The sequence below is a fragment of the Euleptes europaea genome, chromosome 4 (genome assembly GCF_029931775.1).
Source record: "Euleptes europaea isolate rEulEur1 chromosome 4, rEulEur1.hap1, whole genome shotgun sequence".
NCBI lineage: Eukaryota > Metazoa > Chordata > Lepidosauria > Squamata > Sphaerodactylidae > Euleptes > Euleptes europaea.
In genome coordinates, this window is record NC_079315.1 from 112694877 (window position 1) to 112721134 (window position 26258).

The window sequence follows — 26258 nt, forward strand, 5'->3', positions numbered from 1 at the left end:
ATCTTTATTTGAACCTTAAAACAACTATGTGTGTGGAATATATGAATATTGGCATCCCCATCAACTAATTCTATCTGCCCACAACAGGGTATAAAAACCAACTCTTCTTCCTCTTCTTCTTCTATTTCTCCTCCTCCTTCTCCTCTTCAAAGGGACCCTTGACATGGAATAGCACTTTCATGCTCTTCCCATTACCCAGAGGCATGCTTTGTTTTGCAGTGTGCCAAACCTCCGCAAGCACATGACCCGTGCCGTGAGATCAATGCCTGGATGAAACTAGATAAGCGCTGCCATGAAGCCTCGGCGTACGTCAAGGGCCACTTCCTGGCCCGCCAGATCAACGAAAGGGAGGAACTGAATGAACGCAAACGGCTTCACCGCCTGGTGCAGAAGAGGGTGAACGCTGAAATGCAGGGCTTCCTGGCTGAGACCGAGGAAAGGAGAGAGAGGTAGCCCAGAGTGGCGGCATGAGTGGGTGGTGGGTAGTGGCTGACTATTAATAAAATAGCTATTACTGCTATCAGTGTACACTAGAGCCCCGTGGCGCAGAGTGGTAAGCTGCAGTACTGCAGTCCAAGCTCTGCTCATGACCTGAATTTGATCCCAACGGAAGTTGGTTTCAGGTAGCTAGCTCAAGGTTGACTCAGCCTTCCATCCTTCCGAGGTTGGTAAAATGAGTACCCAGCTTGCTGGAGGTAAAGGGAAAATGACTGGGGAAGGCACTGGCAAACCACCCTGTGAACAAAGTCTGCCTAGAAAACGTTGGGCTGTGATGTTACCCCATGGGTCAGGAATGACCTGGTGCTTGCACAGGGGACCTTTACCTTTTTTATCAGTGTATGTGGTGTTTACTGAGAGATGTAACCCAAAGGAAAGGAAAGTCCCTGCCCCCAAGAACCTTACAATCTGTATTTTGACAGCTTGGGCAAATGGGGCGAGTGAACTGGGCAAAAGATTCATGGCTAACAAGGGATACATATGCGCCTCTAGAAATACTTGGGCTTTGTTTTTGTTTAGGTCGGGGCCGAGGGACCGTTCTAAAGGCTGACCAGAAAAGGTGCTTTTTGCAGAGGGCTTTGACTAAAGGGAGCGGAAAATGCACTTCTGGCCCTCAAACCGGGGTCTGAAGAATAGGAGCTACGGAGGTTGCTCGTCCCTGACCTCGAGCTAATTAAGCCAAACCTTATTAATTTATTTCTTTTAAAGATTTTTTTATCCCACTTTTCCGCCCAATTACTCTCCTTACTGTGTTACTGTGTTCAGCATCATAACAGAGAGGCTTGGCTCAGCCACTACGTGAACGTGTTATATATTGAAACTCACCTTGGTTCGTAAGATCATCTGAACGCAGGCCGCTCCTCTGAATGTGGTTAGTTAGGGTATGCTAACCCACTCTGCCATGGAAGTTTGCTGGGTGACCTTGGGCCAGTCGAACACTCTCAGCTCTGACCCTGGCAAGTATTGGGATGGGAGACCTCCAAGGAACACTGGAGGTGTGACGCAGAGGCAGGCAATGGCAAACCACCTCCGAACGTCTCTTGCCTGGAAAACCCTACGGGATGGCCATGAGTCAGCTGTGACTTGACGGCAATTTTTAAAAATAAATAAATTCCTGTTTTAGTTATAATGAGCCTTAACCATGATTTGGTGTGATGTATGAATGTGGGCAACCTTGCTTGATCCCCAGTGCTTGCTGCAGCAAAGGCCGGGATCCCAGACAAATCTCCAGGAGAAAATGGGGAGAGCAGAGGCAGTTGTTGGAGCATTCTAGCATTTGGATAATTATCTGTGGGCTAGGTCCTGCTTACACAAATAGAAGAAGAGTTGGTTTTTACATGCCGACTTTCTCTACCACTTAAAGGAGAATCAAACCGGCTTACAATCACCTTCCTTTCCCCTCCCCACAACAGACACCCTGTGAGGTAGGTGGGGCTGAGAGAGCTGTGACTAGCCCAAGGTCACCCAGCTGGCTTCACATGTAGGAGTGGGGAAACCAACCTGGTTCACTAGATTAGTCTCCGCCGCTCATGTGGAGGAGTGGGGGATCAAACCCATTTCTCCAGATCAGAGACCACCGCTCCAAACCACCACTCTTAACTACTATACCACTCTGGCTCCATAATGAAAATAAACCTTGGTTTTGTGTGAAGTCTGAAACGAGCCGTGAATGGATTCTTCCCAGGATGCTTTGGGCCCAGGCAGGAATCTAACCGTCGGTTGGCCTCTCAGCCCATTAATATCACAGAGACATTTTTAAGGGTAGCTACACTTTTTGTTCAGAATTCTGGGGAAATGTAACAACGGTGACTGGATTTTTAACTAACATTTTCCAGGCTTCGGGATCTCCTGGAAAAGGAAGAAAGGGGTTACATCGTGGAAATGGAATCCTTGGAGGAAACCATTGAGGACAGAAAACAGAAAATGTTAGCGAAAGCAAAAGTACTGAGAGAGAACCGGGAAGAAGAGAGGCGAAAGATCGTGGCGGAAAAACGGGAGCAGCAGTTCAGGTAAGTCAGTTGCAAAGTGAGGTCCGCGAGGAGAGGCATCTACCTCAGGTGGTAGATTTTGGGTGCCCTTAAGGCCCTGGCAGATAGTTTGGGTTACTAATCTCCAGGTGGGGCCTATCTCTCAATATTACAGCTGATCTCCAGACGATAGAGATCAGTTTGCCTAGAGGAAATGGCTGCTTTAAAGATAGACTTTATGGCATTATACCCCAATGAGATCTCTCTTTTCCCAAAATCCTGCCCTCCCCGGGCTCCATCCCCTAAATCTCCAGGAATTTCCCAACCCAGAACTGGCAGCCCTATTTGGGAGATGCCATTGTAAGCTTTCTGGGTCTGGATCCATGTAGGGCCGTCCAGCCATTGAAAACATCTGAATTGATTTTATCATTTGCCTTTTAACCTATGGTGCCTTTGCAGGTGGAAGCCTGTGTACTGTATTTCAAAAAGGATATTGTGGGGGGAAATGCAGAAAATGGCAAACAAGATGATCAGAGGGTGGGAACACCTCTATGTTTCTGTGCCATGTTGAACAAAGCCACAGTGCTGGGAGAGGGGAGAGAACCCTTTTTCTCTATTCCATTTCCCTGATAGAAATGTTCCTACTCCAAGAGTTGATGTTTACCCTGGCAGGAAAAGGGAACCAGGATCCCTATTGTGCCTATTTTTTATTCACCCCTATTGGTTTTAGGGGTGACTGCAGCCAAGAAATCAGAAGGAGATTGAGACTGGGAAGGGCAGCCATGAAGGAGCTAGAAAAGATTTTGAAGTGTAAGGATGTGTCACTGGCCACCAAGACTACATTAATTCATGCCATCGTATTCCCTATTACTATGTATGGGTGTGAAAGCTGGACAGTGAAGAAAGCTGATAGGAAGAAAATAGATTCCTTTAAATGTGGTGTTGGAGGAGAGTGTTACGGATTCCGTGGACTGCCCAAAAAAACAAATCAGTGGGTTATAGATCAAATCAAGCCTGAACTGACCCTAGAAGCTAAAATGACTAAACTGAGGCTATCGTATTTTGGTCACGTCATGAGACTACAGCCACTGGAAAAGACAGTCATGCTAGGAAAAGTTGAGGGCAGCCGGAAAAGAGGAAGACCCAACAAGAGATGGATTGACTCAATAAAGGAAGCCACAGCCTTCAATTTGCAAGATCTGAGCAAGGCTGTCAAAGATAGGACATTTTGGAGGACTTTCATTCATAGGGTCGCCATGAGTCGGAAGCGACTTGACGGCACTTAACACCCACACATTGGTTTTAGCAGCACTTCTGAGATTCAATTTGTATTAAGGGACGGGCGCATCCCCCTCCTCAGCCCTGCAGCTCTAATCCAAGTTGAACTCTCTCTTAAAAGATCAGGTGATCTGATCACGGATCTCCCACGGAAGGCATGGTTTGGCCCTGCTCTCTCCTGCTCGTGGAGTTGGAAAGTGCCATCAAGTCACATCCAACTTATGGTGATCCTGTAGCTTTTTCGAGGCAAGAGACACAAATAGGTGGTCTGCCATTGCCTGCCCCTGCGTAGCAACCCTGGACTTGCTTGGTGGTTCCCCATCCGAGTACTAACCAGGTCTGACCCTGCTTAGCTTCTGAGATCTGATGAGATCAGGATAGCCTGGGCTATCCAGGTCAGGACCTCTCTTGCTCTTAAAGAACCGAAAACAATAGTTAAACGCAAAAGAAAAGTGATTCTTCCACTCAGGTGACCCACCAGTATGAGTCACAACTCACCAGTCGAAGGCTGGTGGATCAGTATTATTAACTGAACCAGTGAACGTTTGGGTCGCCAGTACTGCGTTTCCATGGCACGCAGCTTACAGTTTGGAACTAAGCGGACGTATTGTGTGGAGCAACTGTCTGTCATCTCTGCTGCTCCAGATGCTGTTTCTTTGGGGAAATATCGTTAATCGGTTTCTTAAATACCTCGGGCAGCAATTGCGTTTTATTTTGCGATTCCCAGTTTTGGGCCAGAGTCTCGCACAGAAAGTTTTGTTTATCACAATCCCCATTTGAGCCACAGGGGGCATTTCTTTTTATATTAAAGAAAATTAGAATGCTGCCAAACGAGGCACCCAGGGAACACCGTCCTCTCTCTTCCTATCGTGATAATTGCCGCCTCTTGGTCAGAAGGCTGCAGTCCCGGCAGTTCTGCCTTGGCCCCATAAAAATGGGCAAATGTTCTCAAGGGGCGCAAATTTGGCTCCAGACCTTTGGAAAGAAAACTGAAATTGCAAACTCGCCTGCCCAAGAGAAGCTTAGGGAAGCAAAGAGCCATCTGGGGGAAGCAGGTGTTTATTGGTTGTGGTAAAAGCTGCTTTGGAGTACTTATTTGGATAGGATCGAGCTTTTCTCCCTCTCTCAAAATACCAGAACGTAGGGTCATCTACTGAAGCTGGAGGGTGAGAGATTCAAAACTGATAAAAGGAAGTATTTCTTCACACAACACATAGTTAAATTGTGGAACTCCCTGCCCCAGGATGTGGTGATGGCTGGCAACTTGGAAGGCTTTAAGAGGGGAGTGGACATGTTCATGGAGGAGAGGGCTATCCATGGCTACTAGTCAAAATGAATACTAGTCATGATGCATACTTATTCTCTCCAGGATCAGAGGAGCATGCCTATTTTATTAGGCACTGTGGAACACAGGCAGGACAATGCTGCTGCAGTCGTCTTGTTCGTGGGTTTCCTAGAGGCACCTGGTTGGGCCACTGTATGAACAGACTGCTGGACTTGATGGGCCTTGGTCTGATCCAGCATGGCTTTTCTTATGTTCTTAAATACAGAGCTATTTTGTATGAACATTACCAGCCATGCCAATGTTTTTATTTAACCCTTATTTTGCTTTTTTAGACACTATTCGTTATTCACATTGTTTGACAGGCGGGTTGTCAGATAGCTCAGCGTTAATCAGCTTTCTCTTAACGGGATTTTGAACCCTTTATACTATGGGAACGAGAATAATGTCTGATAGTTTGAGGCTATAGAACCACTAATTTTTCCCGGGGTGGGTGTTAGAGGAGAGTTTTCCGAGTACTGTGGACCGCCGAAAAGACAAATCAGTGGATCAAATCAAGCCTGAACTCTCCCTAGACACCAAAATGACTAAACTTGGGCTATCCTACTTTGGTCACATTATGAGAAGAGTGACTGGAAAAGACAATAAAGCTAGGAAAAGTTGAAGGCAGCAGGAAAAGAGGAAGACCTAACATGAGAGAATGATAAATTTGGAAGGGGCCATACAGGTCATCTAGTCCGACCCCCTGCTCAATGCAGGATCAGCCTAGAGCACCCCTGACAAGTGTTTGTCCAGCCGCTGCTTGAAGACTGCGAGTGAGAGGGAGCTCACCACCTCCCGAGGTAGCTGATTCCACTGTTGAACTACTCTCACTGTAAAAAAAGGTTTCCTAATATCCTTTCTGCCTGTAATTGAAACACATTATTGCAAGTCCTATCCTCTGCTGTAAATAGGAACAGCTCCCTGCCCTCCTCAAAGTGACAGCCCTTCAAAGACAGCAATCTTGTTCCCCGCCTCAACCTCCTCTTCTCCAGAATAAACATTCCCAGCTCCCTCAGCCTTTTCTCATAGGGCTTGGTCTCCAGGCCCCGGATCATCCTCATCGCTCTCCTCTGCACCCGCTCCATTCTGTCCACATCCTTTTTGAAGTGAGGCCTCCAGAACTGCGCACAGTATGGACTATGACATCTTGCGATTTGGTTGTTACACCTCTGTTGATACACCCCCAAGATCGCATTGGCCTATTTTTGCTGCTGCGTTTCACTGGCTGCTCACGTTTAGCTTATGGTCCACCCATACCCCATCACCGACTACCTGATACTTTTCACTTGGACACGCCAGGGGATTGACGTGGGAACTTCTACATGCCAGGCCGATGGTCTAACCCTGAGCCACAGCCCTTCAAGTGGTTGGAGTGTTAAATGAGGCCCAGGTTCCAATCTCTTCTCTGCTATGAAGCCTACTGGGTTACCTTTGACCAGTCATTCTTGTTCAGACTCACCAATCTGAACAAAGGTTTTGAGTATTAAATGGGGAGGGGATATGACTGTCCAGAACAGGGGTCCCCAACCTTTTTGAGCCTCTAGGCACATTTGGAATTCTGACACAGCGTGGTGGGCACAGCGACATAACGGCTGCCACAAAATGGCTGCCACAGGAGGCAGATCCAGCTGCAAAACAATTGCCGCCACTTATCTTCAGTAACTCAGTGTAGATCCTTGTGCTGTGGTGGCAGCATCTTTTAAAAATCTGCACCGCCAATCAGAAGCCTTGCTGGCCCCATCCTCTTCCAAAAAAACCCACTTGGCGGGTGCCTGAAAAGGTGTTGGCGGGCACCATGGCGCCCACGTGCACCAGGGAGGAAATCTAGGTAAAAACTATTAGAGAGGATTATCTATGCATAACTCAAGCTAAGGGCACTGCAGTATACCCAGCCAGATCATAGAATCATAGAGTTGGAAGGGACCACCAGGGACATCTAGTCCAACCCCCTGCACAATGCAGGAAATTCACAACTACCCTCCACACCCCCAGTGACCCCTACTCCATGCCTAGAAGATGGCCAAGATGCCCCCACCTCTCATCATCTGCCTAACGTTGTAGAATCAGCCTTGCTGACAGGTGGCCATCTAGTCTCTGCTTAAAAACTTCCAGGGAAGGAGAGCTCACCACCTCCCGAGGAAGCCTGTTCCACTGAGGAACCGCTCTAACTGTTAGAAAGTTCTTCCTAACATCTAGAAGGAATCAGTGGTTCACCTATCTTAATAGTGTCTTTGGTACATTCTCCTCTCCAAGTGATGGAAGCATGTGGGGTTTTGTTTCTAACGGTCGATACATTTGACCTAAGATCTGAAGTCAGCATGGTGTAGTGGTTAGGAGGGGTGGACCCCAAACAGGGTTTGATTCCCCACTCCTCTACATGAAGCCAGCTGGGTGACTTTGAGCTAGTCGCAGTTCTCTCTGAACTCTCTCTGTCCCACCTACCTCACAAGGGGTCTGTTGTGGGGAGAGGAAGGGAAGGAGCTTGTAGGCCGGTTTGAATCTCCTTAAAGGTAGAGAAAGTGGAGGTATAATAACCAACTCTACTTGTTTTTCTTCAGTCCAGATTAAATTATTTCATTTTTTCCCTTTAGTATTATTACATGGGGTTTCATTGTAATAAAAAAATGACACAAAAAGCAATATTTATTTAATTTATTTATTAGACTTTTATGCCACCCTTTCCTGGCCAGGTCAGGCTCAGAGCGTCTCGCCACAATTTATACAATTAAAACCCAACAAATTTTACAATTTAAAACCATAACGTGACTTAAAAACCAGGCACTCTTAAAACCATAAACAGTAAGGATATAGCCATAGCGCAACTGAGAAAAGCCCTGCCTTCCTGGTAATAATTCGAGAGAGATGGCCAGGTTAGCCTTTTGCAGTTAAAACTTAATGGGAATCTTATGGCCCGTAAAAATAACGACCTTTAATTCCATTGTAAGCTTTAGCGGATGAGAGCCAGTTTATTTCATCAGACACATTCAACGAAGTGGGCTGGAGTCCATGAAATTTGCAGCCGTATTAATCATGTAAATGAAGCCTCTGCAATATGGTTGCATCGTTTGCATAACTTACCTTTCTCTCACTCGGCTTAGGGAAGGGCAGACAATTATACTGCACCCCAAAACTCTGTCCCTGACTCCTAGAAATCCGCACAGTTGCCTCTCCAGCTCCCTTCCCACCACAGACTTTTATACAAGCGCTGCTGAAAGCTGCCTTCTCAGGGTTCAGCATGTTCTGCTTCACAGGCTCCACCCCAAAAACCTCCCACCTGTGGCGAAGAGGGACCTAGCAACTCTAATCAGAAGGCTTGCTGGACAAAAGCCCTACCCGGCACTGCCCACGGGCACCACATCGGGGACTCCCTGGTTCCTATCATCACCTGCTCAAAACCCATATAATCTAATTCTCAGACCAGAAGAAAGAAGCTCCCCTGGGGAGATACCATGGCGAGAGTTTAAAGATCAGCAACCAAAGGCTCCAGGGCCAGACCTGGCCCCTGAATTACCTGCTGGTTCCCCGTGGCCAAATCAGAGGAGGGTGCGCTCTGAGTCCGGTTCTTGGGCTGCTCTTATTCATTTAGAAGAGGTTCCTGCAGTGGAACTCTGGATGGGTCGCGCTCTCCACATATGGCGCTCCTTGATTCCCCCCCCCTAAAATAGCAATCCTTTGTGCCAATAATGGTGTCACTTTGAGGTTTCTTTACTGTGCTTTTTTCCGGCGTATCCCGCTGTTCGGCAGCGGAACTCTGGGTTTTTATTTGCAGAGTCAATTAAAACGGCTGGCGTCTTCAAATTGAGCCTGGGTCGACGGCAGATGTTTAATGGCGTTTCCCACGGGGACGCAGGAGCTGCGGCGAAAGCATTTGGCAGCTTTTGACCCGAAATGTAAAGTCAACGTTGGTTTTATGTAGGTCGGTTGCTCTTGCGGGGCGACAGAAAATTGGAAAGTTGTGTGGTGTGATGCGCCTGTAGGGTTGCCGGTCCTTCTTCACCACCGGCGGGAGGTTTTTGGGGAGGAGCCTGAGGAGGGCGGGGTTTGGGGAGGGGAGGGACTTCAATGCCATAGAGTCCAATTGCCACCCAGCTGGCTTCATGTGGAGGAGTGGGGTTCTGCAGATGCCTGGAATAAAGCAACCTTCTTGCAACTTCTTGAGAGCCAGCATGGTGCGGTGGTTAAAATGTCGGACTGCGCTCTGGGAATTTGGCAGTCTGATATCTTGTTGGACGAGGGTCTTGGGGGTTATGTTGGAGGGGTAGGTGGGATGCTGGGAGGGAAGGCAGCATGGGTACAGCCCGATCTCATCAGATCTGAGCAAGGACAGCCCTGGTTAGTATTTGGAAAGGAGGCCACCAAGAAATGCCAGGGTTGCTACGCAGAGGAAGGCACTGGCAAACCACCTCTGTTAGTCTCTTGCCATGAAAATCCCATGAGGGGTCGCCGTAAGTCGGTTGCGCCTTGACAGCACTTTGCACGCACCCACAGGTAAGATGCTAGAAAAACCAGTATCTGAAAGGGAAGGCTGGCACAGATTTTATGGGACTGTAGCCCTTCTTAGAGATGCTTCAGGGGAAGGGGAATTGCTTAAGGGACCCGTTGCCAAGAATCCTGTGTGAAGCATGTGCAGAATTATGTCAGCGCCTTCAAACGATTCTGCAGGGTGCTCCTGTGTATATTTATGACTTATTGTGAGGCCGCGTGTGTGTTGTTTCCTAAAAAAAGACTCACAAGAGGATAAGTGATTACAGAAATTGAAGAAACCCTAAAATAGAATGAGCAATGGCATTATCAGGCAGAAGAGGAGCAGCCACCCTAAAGATGCATTAACTTGAATTTAATAGTAAATGTTATGGATCTCGCAGGTCTGTACCATTAATTTTTGTTTTATCCTGCTCATTTTTAAGGAGTTCATGGTGGCATACGTGGATTTACCCCCACACACCTGCAAATCCAAGGCAAAACCTCCTGTGCATATATGGCCTAACTTTCAGGGAGAGCTTTGCAGGGAATGCAGATGCAGATGCAGGGCGGCAGCTTCACAGACCAAAGAATTTGCCCTCCCCTGATTTAATGCAACAGACTAGTTTGAATGCATTGAGCAAGGAAAAGCTAGACCTCGAGGGGTGAGAGCCGTTGTAAGGGAGGAGTCCTTGATTGCTCAGACCAAGAGGATGATGGCTAAAGGGACAGGAAGGTGACGCCGTGCAGTACCAGCTAGCTGCTGACGTGCCTCTTCTTCCTTCAACATTTGGTTCCGCCAGTGGCCTAGGATTGCCCCGGTCACTGGCAGGGCATGGGGGGAGTAGGGCTCCCAGATCCAGGTTTGGGATGGAGCCTGGGGAGGACAGGGACCTCAGTGGGGTGCAATGCCACAGAGTCCACCCTCCTAAGCATCCACTTTCTCCAGGGGAACTGATCTCTGTAGTCTGGAGATGAGCTGTAATTCCAGGGGGCTGCTAGATGTAATGGTGTTGGGATGCTGCAGATTGCGCCACCGTTTCCCCCACCGCCCATCTGAGTGGCAGTTAGGGATGCCTGGTCTGGATTGGGTAATACCTGGAGATTTTGGGGGTGGAGCCTGGGGAGGGTGGGGTCTGGGGAGGGGAATTCAATGGGGTATAATGCCTTATCCACCTTCCAAAGCTGTTTGCTCCCATTAAAATAGGATTTTTGCACACAGCAGAAGCTAAAGAATTGAGAAGAAGCTGTGTTCCACCTCGGGTTGCCAGGCCCTACCTGGCCACCGGCGGGGTATGGGAGGTAGAGTTACCAGATCCAGGTTGGGAAACTCTTGGAGATTTGGGGGTGGAGCCTGGGGAGGATGGGCCTCAGTGGGGTGCAATGCTACAGAGTCCACCCTCCAAAGAATCTATTTTCTCCAGAGGAACTGATCTCCATAGTCTGGAGATGAGCTGCAATTCTGGGGATCCCCAGGTCCCACCTGGAGGCTGGCATCCCTACAGTTGCATGTGGCATCCCTTGGGACCTTGCCAAGAAGCAGCGGGAGCTTGGGCCACCTGTCCCTGTGCTTGCAGGCCACAGTAGAAGGGAGAATACACGTTGGAGCGGAGTGGTGGTACCTTGCCATTCCGAAGGCAAGGCACCACCACTGAAAAAGCCTGTCTCTGGAATCCACCCGCCTCACCTTTGCAGGAGGGGGCACAAAGAGCAGATCTTGGGAAGAGGCTCTTAACTGGAGGGCCATGTGCCTTAAAGTGTCCCAAAGTGCATTTCTGGGGAGGGACTGTGGCTCAGTGGTAGAGCATCTGCTTGGCATGCAGAAGGTCCCAGGTTCAATCCCCTGCATCTCCAGTTAAAGGGACCAAGGGACCAGGCAAGTAGGTGATGTGAAAGACCTCTGCCTGAGACCCTGGAGAGCCGCTGGTGGTCTGAGTAGACAATACTGACTTTGATGGACCAAGGGTCTGATTCAGTATCAGGGAGCTTCATGTGTTCATGTGTCCCCTGTCCTTTCCTGGCGCTTTAGAACAGACTGCGAGGAGCTGAGAATGCAGTGGAGCAAGAAGCACCTCCTGGAGGTGTGCGAAGACCGGCTGGCCCAGCTGGCCTTGAAGGAGGAGCTGAAGAAGCGACGGGAGCAGGAGGAGGCCACGTACCTGGCTCTTTGGGAAGGGGACTGGCTGGCGAAAGAGCAGCGATTCGCCGAGGAAGAGCGGAAGCGATTGACACGGAACAACGACATGGTGAACATGCTGAACACCCAGAGAGCGGTGGCGGAAGCGCAGAGGCAGGAGGAGCAGCGGCTCAAGGATGAGGAGGCGAAGTATATGGTAACGTGGCTGGTTTCTCGCCTGTTGTCACGTGGAGGGCTTCCCTTGCAAAGACAGCAGACTTTGCCCTTCTGTCTAGATTCCCCTTGGCAGACAACGTGCCAGGTTGCGGCACGGTGGAATCGGGCTCGGGGAGCAAGTAAATCAGAAATGGTAAATGCCTAAGAGGTCCGCAGGTTCAGCCCCCTGCCCAAGGGCAGGACCATCTCTTCACCCCTCCCAGCTTTTTTTGTATTCCAAGCTGCAAACTTCACCACGTGCAGGACAGAATGCTCTGCATGGCTCAAGCAAGTGAGTCAAGTTATAAATGACAATCCACACACACCCGCATGTCCCAGGTTCACATGCCAACCTGGTTTAGGATGAAAGTACTTAGCAGCCCCAATCATAGGGACATTAAAAAAATCGGGTTTGGGTTTATTAACCCAGATTTTTTGGGGGAAATCCTGGTTTTTCAGATTTATCAAAAAATTCCGGGTTTAATAAACTCAGACCCGAAAAATACCCAAACTTTTGTGGTGCACACCCCTATGATTGGGGCTGGTGGCATGGCAAAACCTCAGAGAGCCTGAAGACTTTTCGCATTAGAATGCTACTTGTCTTTGTGGTGGAAATGAGCAGCCACTCTAGGTTGCCAAGTCCCTCTTTGCTACCGGCAGGAGGTTTTTGGGGTGGAGCCTGAGGAGGGCGGGGTTTGGGGAGGGGAGGGACTTCAATGTCATAGAGTCCAATGGCCAAAGCGGCCATTTTCTCCAGGTGAACTGATCTGGAGATCAGTTGTAATAGCGGGAGATCTCCAGCTAGTACCTGGAGGTCGGCAACCCTATTGATAACGAAACCCCTACTGTCGCAGGAAAGATGAGGGAGGGATTTGAACTAAGAGAAACAGAGAGAGAGAAAGTGCATGTTGTCCTCTTGGAGGTCAAAGAGAAAGAGAAGGGGCAGCCGGAGGGAAGGAACTGAGAGTGGATCGCTCCTCTCGCCATTTCTGCAGGAAGAGGAACGGCAATTGCAAAAACTAGAGGACGAGCGTGCCGAGATCGAGAGGCAGCGGAAGCTGAGGGCGTGCGGGGACATGCTGCTGGCTTCCATGAGGGAGAAAATGAAGCGCCTCAACCAGGCCAGGGAGGAAGAGCTGGCTCTGGAAACGAAGGTCCTGGATCACATTCTGAAGCAGTCCCAGGACGACACGGAAGAGCAACAGAGGCGGAAAGTAAGGCTACGGATTAGTTTGCATGGCGAGCCGATTCTTAGAATCATATTGGAAGGGACCACCAGGGTCATCTAGTCCAACCCCTTGCACAATGCAGGAAATTCCATACTAACTCACCCCCAGTGACCGCTACTCCATGCCCAGAATATGGCTGATCTCATGATCTGCCTTAGAATGAGCATTGCTGACAGATGGCCATCTAACCTCTTCTTAAAAATCTCCAGGAAAGGAGAGCTTATTCTTCCTAATGTCTAGATGGAAACTCTTTTGATTTAATTTCAACCCATTGGTTTTGGTCCGACCTTTTGGGGCAACAGAAAACAACTCGGCACCATCCTCTATATGACATCCCTTTAAGCACCTCTCAGTCTTCTCCTCTTCAGGCTAAACATGCCCAGCTCCTTTGACCTTTCCTCACAGGACTTGGTCTCCAGACCCCTCACCATCTTTGTTGCCCTCCTCTGGCCGGGTGGCGGCTGGTGCGTTTGGATCCCGGGCTAGGTCAACAGCAAGGCTGCCCTGTTTTACACACCCATGTAGTTACAGTGGGCAAAATGGCTGGTTCAGATACAGCTTTCGGCGGTGCCATTCCAGGATGCCCGATGTGGAATGCGGCCCAACAGAATCCTGTGGCAGGTCGCCACTGTGGTTATGGGGTTGCCAGCTGCCTGGATAGAAAAGGTCCTCTCCTTTTAATAGAGGCTTCATGGGATGTTATTTGCCAGGTGGGGTTTATTTATTTTCATGCTATTTTATTTTATTTCTTTTTTACCCTGCCCTCCCCAACCTGAAGATCAGGCTCAAAGCTTCTATGAAAAGTTTCGGCTGCCCATTTCCGCACATTAAACTTCTATGAAAGGGACTGGGCATTTTATTTTTCTCCAGGCGGCTGGTAACCCTTATAGCTGCCCTCTCTGGAAAAACTCATTTCTAGTTGAGATGCACCAGGCCCGTTTTGTTTGGATCGCTTAGTTGGGGAGAGCAAGGTGACTTCTAACAGTCAGAGAAAGTGTACATCATAAAAACAAAGCCCCCATGTAGCCAGGGGGCAACAGCGAGAAAAACAACCCTGCGTAAAAGGCCAAAGAAAGGCCTTCCCGGCACCACCAGAGAACCTTTTTCTACCAATGCTAGAGACTGAACACCAGCCCTCCCTTCTGTGGTAAAAATGGCAGGTTTAAAAATATTCCTTTTGAGAAAAGATTATGCGTATGTGGCTTGAGTCAACACGATATACTACAGCATATAATCACAAAATGTCACCTGCAAGACGGTCCTCGTAAAAAAAAAATCCTATCCTTGATTGACAAAATGAAATCTAGCCAGGAATTCTCTGTATGCCGGTTTTTGTTGAATGATACTATTCAACTTTAAAGGTGGTGGAATTTTGGATGGAAGTTGTCAATATAAGGACTGGAGTCTAAATCATATTTAAATCAAAAATGTATGGACAGTGAATTTCGTGTACTGCTTAGGTCATGTTTCTGAGTATATGCCAATAAAGGTCAATTGATTGATTGATTGACTGAACACCAGAGATTCTGTATGCAAGAAATGTGCTTTGCCACTGAGTCACAGTCCTTTAGGTTTGGGAAGAGTAGCCAATTCCTTTGCAGGAAGGGAATTGCTGTGAAACACTCCGGGAAATTGAAAAGTCAATCCAGACCTTCAGAGGCAAAGGCTATGGAGGCTTAGCCAAGCTATCAATACTTCATGTGTCTGAGGTTCTTCCATAAATTATTGTTTTGGGCTTGGGTGTTGCCAGCTCTGGGGTGGGAAATACCTAGAGATTTTGGGGGTGAAGGGGGTGGAGTTTGAGGAGGGGAGGGACCTTTGTGGGGTATAATGCCATAGAGTCCACCTTCTAAACCAGCCATTTTCTCCCTGGGGAACTGATCTCTGTAGCCTGGAGACCAGTTGTAATTCCAGGAGATCTTCAGCCACTACCTGGAGGTTAAAATATAACGAAATCTCCTATTTCTAATAGCATTTTACACATGCAACAAAGAAAATGACTATGGTCCCATAAAGCACAACTTTGCTAAGACACTTTAAAGTTCAAAATAAATCAAAGGATCTGCCTCAATCCGTCTTGAGTCCCAATCCGACTTTGATCAGACTTGCCGCTTCACAAGGAGACTTGCTGTTTCACATGGAGATCGCCGTGTGAAGCGGCAAGCCTTATCAAAGTCGGATTGGGACCCAAGATGGATTGGGGTGGATCCTTTGATTTGTGTTGAACTTTAAAGTGTCTTAGCAAGTGGTGCATTATAGCAAAGCTCCTGAAATTGTGGGGGTCGCGACCACACATGGGGTCGCGTAACTGAATGTGGGGGCCATGAAAAATTTGGCAACAGTAAATGGTAAAATTATATGTATACCAAAGAATTGTTTTAAAATAAATTTCTTTAGCCAGAGTGCTGTAGTGGTTAAGAGTGTTGGTTTGGAGCGGTGGAGTCTGATCTGGAGAACAGGGTTTGATTCCCCACTCCTCTACGTGAGCGGCTGAGGCTAATCTGGTGAACTGGATTTGTTTCCCCCCTCCTACACACGAAGCCAGCTGGGTGACCTTGAGCAAGTCACATTCTCTCAACCCCGCCTACCTCATAGGGTGTCTGTTGTGCAGAGGGGAAGGGAAGATGAGCCGGTTTGAGTGGTAGAGAAAGTCGGCCTATAAAAACCAACTCTTCTTCTTCTTTATGATTTATTATCAGTAAATGTTTGACTTGTATACCTATTTTATATACCCATATACCCAGGGTCACGTAAAAATTTCTCGGGAGAAAAGGGGTCTTGAGTGGAAAAAGTTTAAGAAGCCCTGCATTATAGGACCATCGTAATTTACTTTCTTATATGTGTAAAATACTATTAGAAATAGGAGATTTCATTTTGGCTTCCTGTGCTGATTTTTGTGTGTGTGTGATTGTGCTAATTTAGCACAGAGGTGTTCTTTTCATACTACCTGGAGGTTGGCAACCCCAGGGCCCCCTCCCTTTTTTCTCCACTTTGGCAACTTTGCATTGTTCCTCCTTTTGCAGAAGGAGCTGCTGAAAGAGCAGCAGATCTATAAGGCGTACCTGGCTGAGCAGCTGGAGAAGGAAAAACGCCTGGAAAAGGAAATGGACAAGGTGCGGGAAGAGGAGATGGCCAGGATGTGGGCCAGGAGGGCCGAGCGGGAGAAGCGAGGGAAGGAGGCCCGGGAGCGCTTGATGAAGGAGGTCCTGGATACGAGGCAGCTGCAGATCCAGGAGAAACGTAAGGACGCTTTACTTAATAATCATAGAAACACAGAGTTGGAAGGGACCTCAAGGGTCATCTAGTCCTGCCCCCTGCACAATGCAGGAAATTCACAACTACCTCCCGCCCCCCCCCCCCCCACACACCCAGTGACCCCTACTCCACACCTAGAAGATGGCCCACCAAAAAACCCATCTAGAATCCCTGGCCAATCTGGCCTGGAGGAAAATTGCTTCCTGACCCACAAGTGGTGATCAGCATTACCCTGGGCATGTAAGAAGGGGCCACGAGAGCCAAACACTGATACAAACCTTCCTGCCCTCTCATGATCTGCCTAAGTTCACAGAATCAGCATTGCTGACAGATGGCCATCTCGCCTCTGCTTAAAAACCTCCAGGGAAAGAGAGGTCACCACCTCCTGAGGAAGCCTGTTCCGCTAAGGATCCACTCTACCTGACAGGAAGTTCATCCTAATGTTTAGCCAGAAACTCTTTTGATTTAATTTCAACCTGTTGGTTCTGGTCCCAACCTTCTGGGGCAACAGAAAACAACTCCACACCATTCTCTATATGACAGCCCTTCAAGTACTTGACTTTATGTAGCGTATTTCTCCTAGAACACGGGACTCAAAAGTGGCTTACAAACAATAAAGGCATAGAAAAAATCTAAGATGAGTACAATAACTTAAAGTTCTAATACATCAAAAACATCTCTTACTCACACCCCCTAATACTGCGAATTAAAAATTGGAGAAAAATACGATACCAGCAAGAAACCATTTATAGAGACTAAAAAACAATCCGCTACGAAACATAATAATGAAGCTCTGCGGATGGAAAGAGGAGCAGTCTGCAGGTGAAGGTGGTAAGGAGTGCCATAGAGAGCCAGCATGGTGTAGTGGCTAAGAGCAGTGGTTTGGAGCTGTGGACTCTGACCTGGAGAACCGGATTTGATTCCCCACTCCTCCACATGAGTGGCAGAGGCTGATCTAGTGAACTGGATTTGTTTCCCTACTCCTCCATATGAAGCCAGCTGGGTGACCTTGTGCTAGTCACAGCTCTCTCAGCCCCACCTAATTCACAGGGTGTATGCTGTGGGGAGGAGAAGGGAAGGGAAGGTGATTGTAAGCCGGTTTGATTCTTCCTAAAGTGGTGGAGAAAGTCGGCATATAAAAACCAACTTCTTCTCCTTCTCCTTCTTCTTCAACAGGATTGTTGGAAATATTTCTACCTCGCCTTCCTTTTGAGGAGTCCAGGTTGCTTGGATAGCAACACCTGGTCGCAGACCAAGTTAAATGGGGGTGATTTTCTGTGCAGAGCGCAGTCAGAGCATCAGCTCTTCCCAATTCTATGCTGCCTGACAGCCCTTTCCTGACTGGGGGGGGGGGCGCTGGAGCTCTTTAGAAGCCAGCGTGACCGCGTGCTTGCGTAGGTGCCACCTTATCACTCCCAGACAGGTGAAATGAATGAAACCAACACACCGAAGGCATCTTGGGTCCAAAAGAGCTGCAGGAATAAGGATGTAGCTGCTTAGATCAGGTTGTTTTGGTGCGAGTTCGATCCCAACAAGTCCCCTGATCCCACTTTTTCCTCTTTCCTCCAGTGCAGAGAAACGCCCAGGAGCAAGAGGCCCTTCTCAGAGACAAGCAATTGTTTGATGCGACCGTTCAAGAATATAACCGTCTAGAAGAGGAGAAATACGCAAGGTAATTTATCCTGGTGTGCTAGAAGCAGAGTTGGCTGGCTCTGGAAAGAGGAGAGGTGTTAGCCCCCGCTGGAATTTGGGGCGGGGGGGAGCAGCAGGGTGTAGTGGTTAAGAGTGGTGGACTCTGATCTGGAGAACCGGGTTGGTTTCCTCACCCCTCCATGTGAGCGGCGGACTCTAATCTGGAGAACCAAATTTGATTTCCCACTCCTTTACATGAACGGCGGACTCTAATCTGGAGAACTGGATTTGATTCCCCATTCCTCGACATGAGCGGCAGACTCTAATCCGGAGAACCTGGTTCGATTCACCACTCCTCCACATGAGCGGCGGACTCTAATCTTGAGATCCGGGTTCGATTCCCCACTCCTCCACATGAAGCCAGCTGGGTGACCTTGGGCCAGTCACAGTTCTCTCCGCAATCTCTCAGCCCCACCTACTTCACAAGGTGTCTGTTGTGGGGAGAGGAAGGGAAGGAGATTGTAAGTTGGTTTGATTCTCTTTAAAAGGTAGAGAAAGTTGGCAAATGAAAACCAACTTCTTCTTCTTCCGCTTCCACCACCGAGATTGGCTCCCCTGCTTCCTCTTCCTATGCCTCCCACCCCCACCAAACTGCAATGGCTAACAACCTCCTTCGTTCAGAGCCAATGTGGCGTATTGGACAGAGCGTCGAAGGAGGATCTGGGAGACTCAGGTTCAAATCCCCACTCTGCCACGGAAGCTTTCCAGGTGACCTTGAGCCAGTCACACAAACACACACACAGCCAGACCTACCTCGCAGGGTCGTTGTGAGCATAAAACGGAAGCAAGGAGAACGATGTAAGCTGCCTTGGGTCTCCCTCAGGGGAGACAGGTAGGGGTGAACAAAGTATATAAATACAGTCCGGCAAGCTGAGCGTGTCCAATAGGTGCTCGCAAAATGCTCTTACGAGAATTCAGGAATCCCTGTTTGGCCTGCACAGTTTGTGGCACAGTGATTATATTCACCTGGGGAACAAGGAAAGAAGATGCATTAGCTGTGCTGGGGGTGGGGGGCATGGGGGGCAACAAGGAAGGTGGGGGGGGTGCAGCTGGGCAGTGTCCAGGACCTTCAGAAAGGTCTCAGGCGGAGGTCTTTCACATCGCCTATTACCTGACCCTTTTAACTGGAGATGCCGGGGATTGAACCCGGGACCCTCTGCTCTGTATTTCAAAGTGCTACTCTTTTTTTCCGTTTGATACTTTAAAAAAAATTATGTATTTATTATACAGACAATTAAGCGTGCATACATAATTAAAGATCCTGCTTAACAGGCTGGCATAACTTTTGAATAATTGGTTTCCCAAGCGATTCAGTCTGTTGAGAGCCAGCATGGTGTAGTGGTTAAGAGCAGTGGACTCTGATCTGGAGAAGTGGGTTTGATTCCCTCCTCCTCCACATGAGCGGCGGAGGCTAATCTGGTGAACTGGGTTGGTTTTCCCACTCCTACACATGAAGCCAGCTGGGTGACCTTGGGCTAGTCACAACTCTCTCAGCCCCACCTACCTCACAGGGTGCCTGTTGTGGGGAGGGGAAGAGAAAGCGGTTGTAAGCTAGTTTGATTCTTCCTTAAGTGGTAGAGAAAGTCAGCATATAAAAAACCAACTCTTCTTCTTCTTCCTGCCCTCCTCAGGCTCCACCTCCAAAATCTCCAGGTATTTCCCAACTCGGAGCTGGCAACCCTACCCACATGATGGGCGGGGGCGCGGATTTCTTTTCTGGCACTGTTTATTAATTCAAGGTTTTAATGGTTTGATTTATTTAATGAACGTCTGTATTTCTGACGTTAGCCGCCCTGAGCCCGACCCTGGTTGGGAAAGGGCGGGATAAAGATGGAATAAAATAAATTTTAAAAAACATACGGGTTGTCTTTTCTGACACTTCTTGCCAGGCGCCTGCGGCAAGTGAAGGAATATCGGGAAGACCTCCGAGCTCAGATGGAACACGTCAGGCGAGCCCGGGAGTTTGAAAAAGAAGAGGAGCGCCGCGAATACGAATCAGGACTGGAAGCCGAGATGCTTCTGCAGCAGAAGATGGCCGACGTCCTTTCGAGACCTTACATGAAACTGATAAATCTCCATCCTTTGCGAAGGCAGCAGGTCAACAATCCTCAGTCTGTGAACTGATTTCTTTCTTTCTTTCCCTCTTTCCCTCTTTCTTTCTTTGTAAAAAAAAGCTGTCACAATTCATGGCGTTTAAAACCATTGATCGTAAACGTCTTCTGCTTGTTTTGTGAGTACATCGTTCGACGAGCATGAAAAAAAGGACATCTCCTAAAAAGGTTCGCCTGCTTTATCCATCTTTTGTTCTCTAGGAAAGTAGAAACTACTTTTTAAAAAATGCTGTGAAAAGTTAACATTTTAAAATAAATAATGCTGTATGGCGAAAGCTTCGATGTCATAAGGAAAGAAAACATTTATTTTCGGGATTTTAGAAATCTTCAGGCATGGCTATACTCTAAGTCCGGGGTCCCCAGCCTTTTTGATCCTGTGGGCACATTTGGATTTCTGACCCAGCGTGGTGGGGCTCATTCACAAAATGGCTGATGCAGCTTACTTTTAGTCACACATTAAAGATCCTTTTGCTGTGATGGCAGTAGGTGCCAAAACAACATTTTTAGATTTCAACATGCACTTTCTCTCTCTCTGTTCTCTTAGTTCAAATCCCTCCCTCACCTTTCCTGCAACAGTAGGGGTTTTGTTATCAATAGGGTTGCCAGCCTCCAGGTACTAGCTGGAGATCTGCTATTATAACTGATCTCCAGCTGAGCCTGAGAAGGGTGGGGTTTGGGGAGGGGAGGGACTTCAATGCCATAGAGTCCCATGGCCAAAGTGGCCATTTTCTCCTGGCAAACTGATCTCTGTCGGCTGGAGATCAATTGTCATAGCAGGAGATCACCAGCTGGTACCTGGAGGATGGCAACCCTAAGTGTCAGCTAGGGCCAAGAAAGACCTTCTTTAGGTCAATACAGATAGTGCCAATTACTTAGTGCCATGTTAGACACAACAGGGGCTGCCATGTTGCTCATGAACAGAAGGAGGAGGAGGAGTTGGGTTTTATATACCGACTTTCTCAACCTTTAAGGAGAATCAAATCTTCCCTTCCTCTCCCCACAACGGACACCTTGTGAGGTAGGTGGGGCTGAGTGAGTTCGGAGAGAGATGTGCCTAACCCAAGGTCTCCCAGCTGGCTTCATGTGGAGAAGCGGGGAATCGAACCCGGTTCTCCAGATTAGAGTCCACTGCTCTTCACCACCAACACCGGCTCTGGCTGGATCAGAGCAGCCTTCCATCTGATCCAGCATCCTGCTTCACACTGCAGCCAAACGGTTGCCCCGGAGGACCAACAAAATAGACACTTTCCTTCTGTCACCTGCACACCCCTTTTGGAGTAGAAACGAGATTCATCCAATCCGTCCGCTTCAAGTTTGAATGAAAAGGGTGCGGACATGCAAAAGATGACTTATTTTTGGCTCCAAGTCATGACCTGGCAGAGGTGCTGAATCATTCACAGGAGTGGTTTGGCTGGCTCAGATCCAGTTTACAAGCTGATACGGTTGTCTGTGTCGGCCCTGTCATTGGGGGGAAACGCCCTGCCCCTTTAAGAAGGGCTTCCCGTAAATAGTATGGGCAGCTGAAGCTTCTGGTGGTGTGGAAGTAAATAAGATCACCTAGTTAATAACTTCCCATTAAGATTCTATTAAAGGGACAAGACTTTTTTCCCATCCAGACAATTGGCCACCTTGGCATGACCCTGTTTCAATCTATGCCTGGGACGCCCACAGAATCTTCCCCACTAGGGTTGCCAACCTCCAGCTGTTGGCTGGAGATCTCCCACTATTACAACTGATCTCCAGCTGATAGAGATCAGTTCCCCTGGAGAAAATGGCCGCTTTGGCAATTGGACTCTATGGCATTGAAGCCCCCCCCTCCAAACCCTACCTTCCTCAGGCTCCACCCCAAAATCTCCAGGTATTTCCCAACCCAGAGCTGGCAACCCTATGCCCAGTGCAGTGTGCCATTTTCATGCCAATGGTGCAGATTTATCTACTTATTTATATCCCGCCTTTCTCCCCAACGGGGACCCAAAGCGGCTTACATGGTTCTCCTCTCCTCCGTTTTATCTTCACAACCACCCTGTGAGGTAGGTAGGGTTGCCGGCTCCAGGTTGGGAAATACCTGGAGATTTTGGGGACGGAGCCTGAGGAGGGTGGGGTTTGGGGAGGGGAGGGACTTCAATGCCATAGACTCCAATGGCCAAAGTGGCCATTTTCTCCAGGTGAACTGATCTCTATAGGCTGGAGATCAGTTGTAATAGCAGGAGATCACCAGCTAGGACCTGGAGGTTGGCAGCCCTAGAGGTAGGTCAGGCTGAGTGAATGGCCCAGGGTCTCCTAGCAAGCTTTCATGGCAGAGTGGGGTTTCGAACCTGGGTTTCCCGGATCCCAATCTGACAATTTAACCACGACACCACACTGGCTCTCAAGATTTCCCCCTCCTCAGTTCTACTGAGGCCTGCCCTTCTTTCTCCTTTCCATCTTCCTTGTTTCTGCATCATGGCAGAGTGACTTACATCCATTAAAAGCTTGTTTGAGTCACGGGTTACTCATGCTTCAAGATGCTAAGCGGCAATGAGTGATCTGTTTCCCAATAACACCATAAATCAGCAATTATTTAATATTTAGTGGGCGACATGGTATGCAGTTAACAATACAAAAGCCCCCTTGGCATCTTCTCTACATCTTCGAAATATGTGGGGAAGCTCACAGCCAGGTGGGAGGTAACGTTAATAAATTCATAATGCAATAAATGCTAGTTCTCAGTGGGGGATGACAAGGTTTATTTTTCATTCCTTGCTGCAGTTTGCCAGAGAAGAGCACCGCTCTTGGCCATACCAAAAGGTTAGGGTTGCTTTTGTTACCCCAACAAACATTCCCCCTTGGGCATAGAGTTGCCACCTCTGGGTTGGGAAATACCTGGAGATTTTGGGGGTGGGGTCTGAGGAGGGTGGGGTTTGGAGAAGGGAGGGACTTCAATGCCATAAAGTCCAATTGCCAGAGCAGCCATTTTCTCCAGGGGGACTGATCTTTATCTGGTTTCCCACAGTGGCCAACCAGATGCCCCCCAAAAGACCTTCATACAGGACACTGAAGCCAAAGTCACTGCAGCACCTGGTATTAAGAGGTAGATTGCCTCTAAGCATGGAGGTTCCATTCAGTCATCCTGGCTAATAGCCTTTGACTATCTAATATCACTTTAAAGCTGTGTGAGCTATTGACCGCCGCTACATCGTGTGGCGATAGATTACAACTGGAGATCCAGTGGGTTCTTGTGCAGAGCCTGAAGAAATCAAGCCGCCCAGAAACCGAGCCAAGATGGCATCTGGAGGGATGGTTAGGTGCAGTCTCCCAGATCTTGCCTGACACTCCAACCACTACACTACACTGTAGGGTTGCCAGGTCCCTCTTCACCACTGGCGGGAGGTTTTTGGTGCAGAGCCTGAGGAGGGCGGGGCTTGGGGAGGGGAGGGACTTCAATGCCATAGAGTCCAATTGCCAAAGCGGCCATTTTTCTCCAGGGGGAACTATATCGGCTGGAGATCAGCTGTAATAGCAGGAGATCTCCAGCTAGTACTGGAGGTTGGCAGCCCTACCGCACTGTCATCAGGTTGTCACACTGGATAACAAAGATCATGGAAGTCTTCAAGCTAGCACTTTGGACAAATGTAATAATCTGAAACACCTAGGGTTGCCAACCTCCAGGTACTAGCTGGAGATCTCCTGCTATTACAACTGATCTCCAGCCGATAGAGATCAGTTCACCTGGAGAAAATAGCCGCCTTGGCAATTGGACTCTATGGCATTGAAGTCCCTCCCCTCCCCAAACCCCATCCTCCTCAAGCTCCACCCCAAAAACCTCCCACCGGTGGCGAAGAGGGACCTGCCAACCCTAGAAACACCTCTAATGAGAGGCCTTAGTGCTCCGTAAGAACTTCCCTTTAAAGCTGAAAATTTCCACTAATCTATAATTCACACTAATTGCTGCCCAGAGCTTTGGAGTCATCCCCCCCCCCCCACAATCCATGCTTCAGTATTAAATATAGGTTTAATTTCCTTTCCAAATTCCAAATGTATTTAACTTTTTTTTTTTTTAGGGGGAAGGCCAGCAGGCTGAGTGAATAAACCAAATGGGGAAGTTCTCCATTTACATTCGAGAAACACCTGCCACGCATGCAAATTCAGCCGTCTATTTAAAACTGCAGAAGAGTTTTTAAATAGATATAGGCTGATGTTTGCCTGAATTTCCATCTTTTAAAGGAAGCTGCAAAGTGAGCTGCAAATCCCCGGGGGTTTAATTCTTAAGAAGCATTTGGACAAGGTTTTGCAGGAAAAGCAGAGCGAGAGAGAGAGAGAGAAAACATTTAATCTTCGTTCCTAACTTAGGGTCATCGGGCGAAATGTGTTTATGTGTTTTTATTGAAGTCTTTCAAATGCCGTTCTTAATATTCAAATGTTCACGTTAGCTGCCTTGGGAACCCTAATCAGGTGGAAAGGCAGTATAAAAACATTTTAAATAAATGCTAAATAAAATGGATGAACTGGCTGTACGTTCAGGTCTGCCCTGAACTGAATGGCCCAGGCTAGCCCTATCTCATCGCATCTTAGAAGCTAAGCAGGGTCGGCCCTGGCTAGTATTTGGATGGGAGACCTCCAAGGAATACCAGGGTCATGATGCAGAGCCAGGCAATGGCAAACCACCTCCCTAAGGGATGGCTGTCACTTGACAGCATTTTCTACCACCACCGCTTTTAGGACTAATAAGAAAGCACTACTCCTCCAGCACACCGTTAACTTATGGAACTCACTGCCACAAGATGCGGGTCATAGCTTCAAGCTAAGATGGCCTTTTAAAAAAGGATGCATTCATGGAAGACAGGTGTGATAGCCAGGACAGCCAAATGGAATATCTGTTTACACCTCAATCTCAGATGTCAAGAACAAATAGGGTTGCCAGGTCCCTCTTTTCCACCGGTGGGAGATTTTTGGGGCGGAGCCTGAGGAGGGCGGGGTTTGGGGAGGGATCTCTATTGGCTGGAGATGTCCAGCCACCACCTGGAGGTTGGCAACCCTATTTAGACCTCACATTAAACCTTGGTGCTTCTGTTTTGCCGTCCATAAGAAACCAGGCCTATAAGTGTTACAGAAGCTGATTCCTGTGAATCATCTGCTGCTCGGGTTGCCAACCCCCAGGTGGCATCTGGAGATCTGCTATTACAATTGATCTCCAGGCGACCCAGATCAGTTCCCCTGGAGAAAACGGCTGCTTTGGAGGGGGGGGGGACTCTTTGGCATTATACCCTGCTGAGGTCTCTCCTTTCCCCAAACCCTCCCCTCCCCAAGCTCCATCCCCAAATTCTCCAGGAATTTCCCAACCCAGAGCTGGCAACCCTATCTGCTGCTAAGGTCTGTTACCATTACCCCAGGTCTGTTGAGGAAGCCACCTCCAAGGAAAGCGCAAAGGATCTTTCCCAGGGGGAGAATGGCATCTTGCCACATCTTTTGGCATTCAGCCAGAAGACCAAGAAGCAGCTTTTTACAGGGGGGTGCATTACACTCCTCGTTATTCTAGTCACGTGGTTGGATATAAAAGTCGTTGTGGGGATTCCATATGCCTCTAGAAACAAACAAACGGACGGGTTAATTTACACTCACCAGGACTTAGGCGTAGGGTTGCCAACCTCCAGGTACTAGCTGGAGGTCTCTCGCTATTACAACTGATCTCCAACTGATAGTGATCAGTTCACCTGGAGAAAATAGCTGCTTTGGCCATTGGACTCTATGGCATTGAAGTCTCTCCCCTCCCTAAACGCCACCCTCCTCAGGCTCCACCCCAAAAACCTCCCGCTAGTAGCGAAAAGGGACCTGGTATGTTTAGCCTGCAGAGAAGACTGAGAGGGGATATGATAACCATCTTCAAATACTTGATCGGCTGTCATATAGAGGAGGGTGCCGAGTTGTTTTCTGTTGCCCCAGAAGGTCGGACCAGAACCAGCGGATTGAAATTAAATGAAAAGAGTTTCCGTCTAGACATTAGGAAGAATTTTCTAACAGTTAGAGCAGTTCCTCCGTGGAACAGGCTTCCTCGGGAGGTGGTGAGCTCTCCTTCCATGGAGGTTTTTAAGCAGAGCCTAGAAGGCCATCTGTCAGCAATGCTGATTCTATGAC

General features: G+C 48.3%; 1 protein-coding gene across 1 annotated transcript; it reads left to right on the top strand.

Annotated features, from left to right (window-relative positions):
* The first annotated feature begins 297 nt into the window (after positions 1-297).
* Positions 298-20160, top strand: CFAP53 (cilia and flagella associated protein 53). The gene is made up of 7 exons (XM_056849073.1): positions 298-449; positions 2334-2507; positions 11558-11861; positions 12856-13074; positions 16113-16329; positions 17914-18016; positions 19926-20160. The coding sequence occupies exons 1-7, from the start codon at positions 409-411 to the stop codon at positions 20158-20160; spliced, it is 1293 nt and encodes a 430-aa protein (XP_056705051.1). The 5' UTR covers positions 298-408.
* Positions 20161-26258: the final 6098 nt, after the last annotated feature.

What these genes read in the sequence shown, in the direction of transcription:
- CFAP53 (XM_056849073.1), top strand. Translation starts at nt 409, where the DNA reads ATGCAGGGCTTCCTGGCTGAGACCGAGGAAAGGAGAGAGAG. An exon ending in ATGAGGAGGCGAAGTATATG is followed by an intron (nt 11,862 to 12,855) that starts GTAACGTGGCTG and finishes CCATTTCTGCAG; the next exon opens with GAAGAGGAACGGCAATTGCA. An exon ending in GAAGAGGAGAAATACGCAAG is followed by an intron (nt 18,017 to 19,925) that starts GTAATTTATCCT and finishes ACTTCTTGCCAG; the next exon opens with GCGCCTGCGGCAAGTGAAGG.